The following is a 12,002-nucleotide window of genomic DNA, read 5'->3' on the forward strand; positions in this document are numbered from 1 at the left end:
CCTCAATGTGAGACAGGAATCCATCAAAATCCTAGAGGAGAACATAGGCAGTAACCTCTTTGACATCGCCCACAGCAACTTCTTTCAAGATACATCTCCAAAAGCTAGTGAAACAAAAGCAAAAATGAACTTTTGGGACTTCATCAAGATAAAAAGCTTCTGCACAGGAAAGGAAACAGTCAACAAAACAAAGAGGCAACCCACAGAATGGGAGAAGATATTTGCAAATGACACCACAGATAAAGGGCTGGTATCCAAGATCTATAAAGAACTTCTCAAACTCAACACCCAAAAAACAAATAATCAAGTCAAAAAGGGGGCAGAAGATATGAAAAGACACTTCTCTGAAGAAGACATACAAATGGCTAACAGACACATGAAAAAATGTTCATCATTAGCCATCAGGGAAATTCAAATCAAAACCACATTGAGATACCACCTTACACCAGTGAGAATGGCCAAAATGGACAGGGAAAGAAACAACAAATGTTGGAGAGGTTGTGGAGAAAGGGGAACCCTCTTACACTGTTGGTGGGAATGCAAGTTGGTACAGCCACTTTGGAAAACAGTGTGGAGGTTCCTCAAAAATTTAAAAATAGAGCTACCCTATGACCCAGCAATTGCACTCCTGGGTATTTACCCCAAAGACACAGATGGAGTGAAAAGAAGGGCCAGATGCACCCCAATATTCATAGCAGCAATGTCCGCAATAGCCAAACTGTGGAAAGAGCCGAGATGCCCTTCAACAGATGAATGGATAAAGAAGATGTGGTCCATATATACAATGGAATATTACTCAGCCATCAGAAAGGATGAATACCCAGTTTTTACATCAACATGGATGGGACTGGAGGAGAATATGCTAAGTGAAATAAGTCAAGCAGAGAAAGTCAATTATCATCTGGTTTCACTTATTTGTGGAACATAAGGAATAGCATGGAGGACATTAGAAGGAAGGGAAAAATAAGGGGGGGGGATTGGAGGGAGAGATGAACCATGAGAGACTATGGACTCTGAGAAACAAACAGGGTTTTAGAGGGGAGGGGGGAGGGGGGGACTGGTTAGCCTGGTGATGGGTATTAAGGAGGGCACGTAGTGCATGGAGCACTGGGTGTTATACGAAAACAATGGATCGTGGATCACCACATCAAAAACTGATGATGTATTATATCGTGACTAACATAACACAATACAATTTTTTTAAAAAGTCCAAGAGGAAATATAAACTATTAGAAGCTGTTGCCATTAAAGAGGACCAGAGAGAGTTGTTTGGTTTGGTTTGGTTTTGAACAGAATCTTTCCTGTTAGTGATTATTGACTCCAACCAAATGGTGAAAGAAATCACATGCATTCTGGATGTTGGATACAGGATTCCACCAATCCATGTCAGCCGAGAATAACTGCGATGTTGGGAAGCTATGGATTTAGGGGCCTCTGTTGACCTAATGGAGAACACTGGAAAGAAAAGATGCGTTCAGCAATTCCTTCTGTGCCTCAGGAAGAATCATCCTGAGGGCACATAGTCCTTATTCCTTATCCCAGCCTCAAATATCTGTGTGAGAGCCAAGAGAGCGCTAACTAGAATTCGGTAGTCGTGCCTCTCTTGACTGGCGGATCGAACTCCTCAGAGCAGACCGTGTGGATGATCAGTTCATTGCCTCTTACCTCCGAAATCATCCCTTCTACCTGCTCTGTAACAGTGGATATGGGACCTTTAAATATGTTTGCTTTGCCGGACGGCACTATGTTAAGCTTAATCAGTAGAGGGTGCTGGAGAGATCTTGTAGGAGTAAGAGGCTTTCCTTCCTGGTTCCAGGGACTCCTGGTCAGGCTCCCCCTGCAGTTTACACTGATGTATACTGTAGCTTCCCATGCCAGGTTCCCAAGGGCAGGCAGCTTCTGCAGCACCCAGCATCTGCAGTGTGTGGCAGTCAGCGGCCGCAACAATGGCAGGCAGTCCCTATGCCTGGGGGGTGGGGGCTGTAGCAGAATGTATTCGAGGGCCCCGGTGAGATGCTGTTCTGAACAACTTTCCCCAGTGCCCTAGAGTGCCTCAGTGAGACACCTTCCTGTGAACAGCCTCCCCAGTACCTTAGAGGTTGGATTTATGGCAAGATCCACCAGAGCGCTATCTCACTGACTTCTCTGCCATTCAGTATTCAAGGCTGTGGCACCTCACAAGGTCTGATCTCAGCCCTAGGAGGAGGCTAGCTCTTCCTGGATGGCCAGTTTCACCCCTCAGGTTGATAGGTCTACTATACTATATAATATATTGTATTTTCTTTTATATTATATTATACCATATCTTATTATATCATTGCATATTTGCTGTATTAAGTATTCTATCCACAATTCCAGTATTCTCTAGAGTTATCTTTACAGTTTACCAGCAAATCTCTTATTCCTCCAATTACATGTTCAAATTAATAATTCTCTATATTACCTTTCCCTCTTCCACTATGATAGGGATTCTTTCTCCTGACTGAACCCAGACTGATACAGAAGGTAACTTTGGCAGAGAAATAAACATTGCTGTGTGTTGTGCTTAGTTTTATCTTAATATCAACAAGTCAAAAGCTTTTCATCTATAAAATTTTCTTTTAATAATTCTTTTCCAAAAGGGACATAATGAATGAATGATGGCCCTCTCAAAAACTTGGAGCTATTCTTTTAAAAAAAAAAAAAGTTGGAAGGGACAAATTTTACAATGTTGGTTGAAGTTAAAAAAATAGTCATATTTAATCTACTGGCACTATCCCTTCAACAATATCGTTATGTCTCCAAGCTAATCTGTCAACCTAAAGATTAATGAAAGCATATTTGTCTCATCTCAGAAAATAGACACAAATTTTTAGGTTATTAAAACATTTTTTTTTCACTGTGAATATAACATACACAGAAATGAGCATAAATTTTTAGGAATGGTTTAACAAATATGCACAGCAAACCCCAGTGGTCAAGACATACACTAGCAACACCCCTAGAACTCTAGAAGCTACATGAACCATACCCTGCCCCTCCCTCATCCACTCCTGATTACAGCCCCTTCTGCTCACCCTAGAAGTAGGGTGACAACTATTTCCTTGACTTATTTTACCAACAGTCCATGTATCCCTAAAAGTAAAGTTTAATTTTGTCTGATTTTGATCTTTACGTTTATTTGTTTTTCTTTGTAATATTCATCCATGTCGTGCATATAAATAACTCCTATGTGTCATCTCATTGCTGCAGTCACTGTTGATGGAAATTTGAATTGTTTCCAATTTGGAGAACATTGCTGCTTCCATGTATCCTGGTAAATTTATGCACACATTTCTGTAGGGTATATATCTAGGAATGGAACTGCTGGATCATATGGTCTGCCTATTTTCAGCTATATGAGCTACTGCTAAACAGCTTTCTAACGCGGTTTGGCCTACTAAATTACCTCCAGAAAGCTGTAAGAGTTGTTATCATTCTACACCCTCATCAAAATATGCTATTGTCAGTTGTTTTAAAAATCATTTTAATCCGTGGTCCTTTACGGTCTCCTCCCTCACCCACCACTCAACCTACAAACATAACCACCAATTTGCCTTTCTCGGAGAACTCCTGGGGGTTCTGCTCTCACAAGTTCTTTCCTATTCCTAGATTCTCCCCCCGCTGCACACACGCCCCAAATCCCGCTAGTCCCTGGCACCCAAGGACAAACAGCACAAAGAGCCACCTGACAAAATGAGCTGGCAACTTTCTCCGGCCGGAAGCCAGGCGCTGCCCCGGGCAGGGGTTGGGGATTAGACCTTCACTGATATTCCCGGGCTCCGCTGCTCCGCTTGCGGGTACGTGAGTCCGGCGGAGAGCTGGGAATGGTGTGACGGCGCGGCGCGCGCTGTGCCTAGAAAACATGATTCTCACGGATGGAAAACATCAGGTGTGTCCTAGGGAGTACAGACACAGAAGAAACAGCACGGGATGCAGCGACCCTCGAACAAGACCTCTTTTGTTCCTCCTTTTTCTCTGTTCCTTCTCCTTTCTCCAGCCTGCTCTCTGCCCTTCTCCGTCCCTCGTGCCAAAAGCCCCTCTTTCCTGTTTTATTCTCGAGCACCTTTCCCTCGGCTCTCCCTCGTGCGCCCAACGGCACAGCCCAGAAAACGAACTGGATTCGTTCTGGGAATGTCAACCAGACGGAGCCTTGGGAGGCGGGGGCGGGGTTCCTGCACACCCTGCTTTGGGAGCTCCGCACCGGGCGCTCCCGCGCCTCTAGCGGCCGCCCCTGGAACCTGACTCGCCGGGCCGGTTGCTGGGATTGACTCGCTAGGGCCACCGATCTGGGCCATGAGGTCAGTAAGGACCTTACTCCCCAAAGGCCGTTCGCTCCCCGTGCTCGTCCTGGTGGCGCTCCTGGTTCATGCTCTTGGCGAGGATTTAATTTTTCACCCTGAGTGGGGATTTGAGTCGTATGAAATCATCATTCCCAAGAAGCTGAGCTTCCGGGGAGGGCAGCAGGGTGCCGTCCAGCAAGTGTCCTACCTCCTGCAGGTCAAAGGCAAGAAGTATATCCTCCACCTCTGGCCCAAGAGGTTTCTATTGCCCCGAAATCTAAAGGTTTTCTCCTTCACAGAACAGGAGAAACTCCTGGAGGATCACCCTTACATACCCAGGGACTGCAACTACATAGGCTTGGTTGAAGGAACTCAGGATTCAGAAGCTACTTTAAGTACATGCACCGGGAGTCTCCGAGGCATATTGAAAATTGATGAGGAACATTATCAAATCGAGCCCCTCAAGGCCTCTTCCAGCTTTGAACATGTCATGTATCTCCTGAAGAAAGAGGACAGATTTCAGAATCAGACCTGTGGCTTAATTAATGATGAGCTAGAAAAGCAGATGGCTCAGAGTGAGATTATGGCGAGGCTTAGGGACTATCATGGATCCTATAAGCATCAGAAGTACATGGAACTAGCCCTGGTCTTTGATTACAGTCGATTTTTGTTTTCGGATTCCAATATTACTCGAGTCATACAGGATGCCATTCTTTTGACTGGGGTTATGGACACCTTCTTTAAAGATATCAGTATGAGGCTACAGCTACAAGGTGTTGAAATATGGACAAATAACGACAAATTGAATATTCACCACATGACCTCACAAGAACTTCTAAACTCATTTTTAAAATATAGTACAACAACCCTTTCTGGTCGGGTTTCTGCAGATTGGGCACATTTGTATATTACAGGTGCTTTCACTCATGCTCTTGGATGGGCGTATATTGGAGGTATATGTAAGGCCAAATATAGTGGATCAGTAAGCAGTTTTCCAAATCTGAATATCCTTGAAGCCAGTAGACTGTCTGCTCATGAACTGGGCCACGGTGTGGGAATGAAACATGATACAGAATATTGTCAATGCAGGGGTAAGCGAACTTGTATCATGGGCACTGGGAGTAGTGGGTTTAGTAATTGTAGTTATAGTGAATATCTTAGTCACATAAATTCAGGCGGAGAATGTCTAAATAATATCCCAGGACTGGGTTATGTGGTGGAGAGATGTGGAAACAAAATTGTGGAAGGCAATGAAGAATGTGATTGTGGTTCAAGAGAGGACTGTAAAAAAGACCGTTGTTGCGAACCGGATTGTAAACTCGCGCGAACGGCCAATTGTAGCACTGGGCTTTGCTGTCATAAATGTCGCTTTCGTCCACTTGGGTACATATGTCGAAAGGAAGACAATGAATGTGACCTTGCAGAGTACTGCAATGGAATCTCAAATTTCTGCCCAGATGACACTTTTAAGCATGACGGAACCCTTTGCAAGGGTAACTCCATGTGTTTCAAAAAGAGGTGCCATTCCAGATATACGCAGTGCCAAAACATTTTTGGACCTGATGCCAGGGAGGCTCCTGATCAGTGCTATCGCATAGTGAATTTAGCGGGTGATCAATATGGGAACTGTGGTATTATAGGAGGCAAAACCTACGTAGCTTGTGCCAGGGAAAACGTAAAGTGTGGCAGGATACAGTGTATAAATGTCAAGAGCATCCCTGACATGCCAGAGCATTCGATCCTCATCTCTACTCACCTGCGAGAGGAGAATCTCATGTGCTGGGGGATAGGTTACCACACATCCCTGACACCCTCGGGAATACCTGACGTGGGTGAAATATATGATGGTACCCCCTGTGGTTTTGAACAGCTGTGTATTAACAGAACTTGTGTGCATACCTCAGTCTTGAAACCTGACTGTTTTCCTAAGAAGTGCAACAACCGAGGCATTTGCAACAATAAGAAAAACTGTCACTGTGGCTATGGCTGGGCCCCTCCGTTCTGCGAGGAGCAAGGGTATGGAGGTAGCATTGACAGTGGGCCCGCGAAAGAGCTGAAAGAGGAGGTGCCCGCCCCAGTGCAGGTGCTGTCCATTATGTTAATGCGCCTTATTTTCCTAATCATCTCAGTGATCGCTGTGTTTTTCAGGAGCTTGATAGAACAGTTTATAAACCCCACACCGAGAGAAACACCACCAATTAACATTTCAAATAAATAAACCATGGCTAAAAATGTCAAGAACCCAAACAAGTGAGCAGGCGATCCACAGTCATTTAATAACACAGAGCCATATCTTGAACAAGCTTATCCTTTAGCCCAATGGCACTGTGTTCTTTTTCCGGTTCTTTTTTTTTTACTGTAATTTTCCTCCAAGCTTGGGTCGGCAAATAAATGATATTCTTGTTTGGGAAGCTAATCAGTGCATTTGCTTTTTTAGTATTCACTTGCTCCTTCATTTGTGCTCGAGTTTGGGATAGCCTGAAAAGAACGGCCCAGCGGCTTTTCTGAACACTAAAGCTCTGAATACTGTTTCACAGAATGGCATTGGTTTTCACAGCAGAGTCCTGAGGCTTGGAATCCCAGCACACAGAGTGACTGTCTGCCCTTCTCTCTGCCCCCCTCAAGTGATCAGTGAGAAGTTGGTGCCAGGGCCCCTACTGACTGATAGATGTGGACTACCACTTTTATAAATAGAAAGCCGTACTTGAATAAGGGGTGTCACTCAGGTAATTCTTTTTCCCTGTTATGGTCATTTTTTGGGTGATTCCAGCTCTGTAGCTGTGTGGTTTGGGGCAAGTCCAGTTGGGTGAAGGACGCGAATCTACCATAACTCTTGCATTTCATCACAGTCTATAAATGATGACAAACCCTGGCAGCGGCCTGGGGACAAGACTTTGAACAAAGTTCTGTGCTTCGGGCTTTTGCAGGCAGAAGCCGGTCTGTTGTGAATGTGTGCTGAGGGGACACGTGGCCCTAGGTTTGCCACACCCCTAAGTAGAGCAGAGGAGGGTGAGGAATGCCTTCCACCCTGGACCCGCATGTCTGCCTCCAAATATTCTCGCCCCTTTGCCCGGTGCTGAGCATGGGAGGAGGGGAGGACTAAGTGGCGGCTCTGGAGGAGCTGGTGCTCACCTCTCATGCCCAGGGAGGAGCACATCCTTCCCAGACCTGTGTCAGCCCAAGGGTTCGCAGTCTTGCTCTAGGCCAAGCCTTCCTGCTGTTGTCTCCTCGTGCCCCCGTGCTCCCCCTCCCCAAGCACCACTGCAGGCTCACTATCCTCACCCCCATCTCCTCTTTTCTCAGCCACATTGTTCTTCTAATTGAAGAAGTTGCAGGAGGCTCACGGTTAAGAGTGGTCTCCTTGGACTGTTTGGGGACTGTTTTTTAGTGAGGGGAGAACAAGAAAACCCTGACTTTGTGACGATCGTAATTCTAACATTTTTCAGGCTTGGCCATCACCGGAAAACATCCTGAGAAAGCAAGGACATTTAGCTGTAGCTGGAATATTGATAATGACGGCTACCCTTTATGGAGAGCGCACTCCGTGCCAGGCAGTGTTCTCAGTGCCTCACGTGTGTTTATGTATTTTCACTCCCGAAAAGAGTGGGGTGTGTTATTATTTTCCCCTCTCCAATAGAGAAATTAAAGCACGATGAGGTGAAATAGTCTGCTGAGGATGACATAACTAATAAGTAATGGTATTGTTACAAGAAGCGTTATATATGGGGGCTCTTGAAAAGACCATGCTATTGCTTGGTGGAGTACTCTGTCAATGTTAATCAGGTGATGTTGGTTGATAGTGTTGTCGAAGTCTCCTCTATCCTTGCTGCATTCAAGCAAGAACTATGACTCGTTCTTCAAGTGAATTTGTCGATTTCTCCTTGCAGTTCTATGAGTTTGCATCATGTGTTTTGGAGCTGCTGTCAGGTGCAGAAACTTGTGGGAATCTTATGTCTTCTTGATGAACTGACCTCTTTTTTTTAATTATTATTTTTTAAGATTTTATTTATTTGACAGAGAGAGACACAGCGAGAGAGGGAACACAAGCAGAGGGAGTGGGAGAGGGAGAAGCAGGCTTTCCGCTGAGCAAGGAGCCTGATGCGGGGCTCGATCCCAGGACCCCGGGATCATGACCTGAGCCGAAGGCAGACGCTTAATGACTGAGCCACTCAGGCGTCCCGAACTGACCTCTTTATTAATATGAAATGACTATCTGATTCTGGTAATAGATCTTGCTCTGAAGTCTATTATAGCTGATGTTAATACAGTTACTCCAACTTCCTTTTGACTACGGCTCATATAACTTACACACCTTTTTCCGTTCTTTTATTTGAATATATTAGTATCTCCATATTTACAGTGAGTTTCTAGTAGGCAACATATAGTTGAGTAGTTTTTAAAATCAAGTCTGACAATTTCTGCCTTTTAATTAATGTTTTGACCATTAACATTTAATGTGAATATTGAAAGAGCTAGGTTTGAGTCTATTCACTTGCTATTATTTTTTGGTTTGTCCCTTTTTCCCTTCTTTTGAATTAAGCTAATATATATATATATTTTTTATAATTCCATTTCATCTTTTCTGGTTACTAGCTATAGCTCTTCATTATTTTAAAGGTCGTGTTAAGATGTGTAGTATATATCCTTATTTTATCACAATCTATCTTCTAATGATGTTATACCACTTCATACACACTACAAGAATCTTAAATTAAAATATACTTCCATAGTTCCCCTCCTAGCCTTTATGTTATTGCTGCATGTATTTTATTTTTACTAATGCCATGAACCCCCACAATAAATTATTATTATTCTTATTATTCTTCTTTAAATGTTCAATCATCTTTTAATGAGATTTAAATAATAAAAATAATATATATGTGCCCATTTAGTTACCGTTTCTGGTGCTCTTTCTTCTTTTGTGTGGATCCAGATATCCATCTGGTATTATTGTCCTTTTGTTCAAAGATTGTCCTTAAATTCTCATAGTGCACATCTGCTGGTAATGAATTATTCTAGCTTTTGTATGTGTGAATACATCTTTCTTTCACCTTTTTAAAAAAGATAGTTGTCCTGGGTATGGATTTCTAGCTTGACACTTTTTTGGGGGGTCTTTGAGTATTTAAAGGTATCAATCAATTGTCTTATTGCTTGCATTGTTTCTAGCAAGAAATCTTGTGTAATCTTCACCGTTTTTTTTCTTGATAGGTAGTATGTCTTTTTTTTCCTCCTACTTTTAAGATTTGCTCTTCATCATTATTTTTAGTGGTCTGATGATGATGGTCCTTTGTGTAATTTTTTTCCTGTTTCTAATAATTGAATATGTTCAGATTCTTGGTTCTGTGTATTTATAGTTTTTATTATGCTTGGAAAGTTTTTGGCTATTATTTCTTTAGGTAGTTTTGTTCCTCCCTCTCCTTTGGGGACTCTCATTATCCATAAGCCCAGCTGAAATTATCTCACAGCTCACTGATGCTTTTTCCCCCATTCTTTCTTTCTCTCAGTGTTTCTTCCTCACTTCCTTTTGGATATCTTTTGCTAGGCCTCATAGTCGCTAATTTTTTTCTTCTGAATTCTCTAATTGGCTATTAAGCTTAGCTCGGTTTTTTTCAATCTCAGACACCATAGTATTCATTCCTAAAAGTTGGATTTGGGTCTTTTTTATACATTCCACTTGTCTATTTAACTTTTTGAACTTATAGAATATAGTTATAATAACAGTTTTGATGCCCTTCTCTGCTAATTCTTTTTTTTTGACCAACTAAATTTTTAATATTTATGAGTTATTTATGAATCATGAATATATATTTTGTCAGATTTATAAAAGGATTGCATATTCTTTTTTTTTTGTAAACAAAGATGGAAATTTCTTTTAGTCCACATATGACCATACAGATATTTTGAGTGCTATATAGTTTGTGCTATTACTTGACATACTTTTCCTAGAGAATCCCTGAGTAGGAAAATGCTTAACACCAAAGCTTTTCTTTTCCTTTCTTCTTTGTAGTGTTCCATGATTCATTGTTTGCATATAACACCCAGTGCTCCATGCAGTACGTGCCCTCTTTAATACCCATCACCAGGCTAACCCATCCCCCCACCCCCTCCCCTCTAGAACCCTCAGTTTGTTTCTCAGAGTCCATAGTTTCTCATGGTTTGTCTCCCCCTCTGATTTCCCCCCCTTCATTTTTCCCTTCCTACTATCTTCTTCTTTTTTTTGAACATATAATATATTGTTTCAGAGGTACAGAACTGTGATTCAACAGTCTTACACAATTCACAGTGCTCACCATAGCACATACTCTCCCCAATGTCTATCACTCAGCCACCCCATCCCTCCCACCCCCCACCACTCCAGCAACCCTCAGTTCGTTTCCTGAGATTAAGAATTCCTCATATCAGTGAGATCATATGATATTTGTCTTTCTCTGATCGACTTATTTCGCTCAGCATAACACCCTCCAGTTCCATCCACGTTGTTGCAAAAAGCAAGATTTTATTCCTTTTGATGGCTGCATAATATTCCATTGTATATATATACACCACATCTTCTTTATCCATTCATCTGTCAATGGACATCTTGGCTCTTTCCATAGTTTGGCTATTGTGGACATTGCTGCTATAAACATCGGGGTGCACGTACCCCTTTGGATCACTACATTTGTATCTTTGGGGTAAAGAACCAGTAGTGCAATTGTAGCTCTATGTTCAACTTTTTGAGGAATCTCCATACTGTTTTCCAGAGTGGCTGCACCAGCTTGCATTCCCACCAACAGTGTAGGAGAGTTCCCCTTTCTCTGTATCCCCACCAACATCTGTCATTTCCTGACTTCTTAATTTTAGCCATTCTGACTGGTGTGAGGTGGTATCTCATTGTGGTTTTGATTTGGATTTCCCTGATGCTGAGCGACGTTGAGGACTTTTTCATGTGTCTGTTGGCCATTTGGATGTCTTCTTTGGAAAAATGTCTGTTCATGTCTTCTGCCCATGTCTTGATGGATCATTTGTTCTTTGGGTGTTGAGTTTGATAAGTTCTTTATAGATTTTGGATACTAGCCCTTTATCTGATATGTCATTTGCCGATATCTTCTCCCATTCTGTCGGTTGTCTTTTGGTTTTGTTGACTGTTTCCTTTGCTTTGCAAAAGCTTTTTATCTTGATGAAGTCCCAATAGTTCATTTTTGCCCTTGCTTCCCTTGCCTTTGGTGATGTTTCTAGGAAGAAGTTGCTGCGGCTGAGGTCGAAGAGGTTGCTGCCTGTGTTCTCCTTTAGGATGTTGATGGACTCCTGTCTCACACTGAGGTCTTTCAACCATTTTGAGGCTATTTTTGTGTGTGATGTAAGGAAATGGTCCAGTTTCATTCTTCTGCATGTGGGTACCCAATTTTCCCAACACCATTTGTTGAAGAGACTGTCTTTTTCCCATTGGACATTCTTTCCTGCTTTGTCGAAGATTAGTTGACCACAGAGTTGAGGGTCCATTTCTGGGCTCTCTATTCTGTTCCATTGATCTATGTGCCTGTTTTTGTGCCAGTACCATACTGTCTTGATGATGACAGCTTTGTAACAGAGCTGGAAGTCTGGAATTGTGATGCTGCCGGCTTTGCTTTTCTTTTTCAACATTCCTCTGGCTATGCGGGGTCTTTTCTGGTTCCATACAAATTTTAGGATTATTTGTTCCATTTCTTTGAAAAAAGTGGA

At 42.6% G+C, this 12,002-nt stretch overlaps 1 protein-coding gene across 1 annotated transcript; it reads left to right on the plus strand.

The window, feature by feature from the left end:
• Nucleotides 1–4,314: 4,314 nt before the first annotated feature.
• Nucleotides 4,315–6,519, plus strand: ADAM30 (ADAM metallopeptidase domain 30). Its single transcript, XM_034990275.1, has one exon. The coding sequence runs from the start codon at nt 4,315–4,317 to the stop codon at nt 6,517–6,519; it is 2,205 nt and encodes a 734-aa protein (XP_034846166.1).
• The last annotated feature ends 5,483 nt before the right edge of the window (nt 6,520–12,002 follow it).

This window comes from Mirounga leonina, unplaced genomic scaffold, assembly GCF_011800145.1.
Source record: "Mirounga leonina isolate KUSES-001 unplaced genomic scaffold, KU_Mleo_1.0 Mir_507, whole genome shotgun sequence".
Taxonomy (NCBI): domain Eukaryota; kingdom Metazoa; phylum Chordata; class Mammalia; order Carnivora; family Phocidae; genus Mirounga; species Mirounga leonina.

Coding starts and splice junctions, on each gene's coding strand:
- ADAM30 (XM_034990275.1), top strand. CDS start 4,315: ATGAGGTCAGTAAGGACCTTACTCCCCAAAGGCCGTTCGCTCCCCGTG.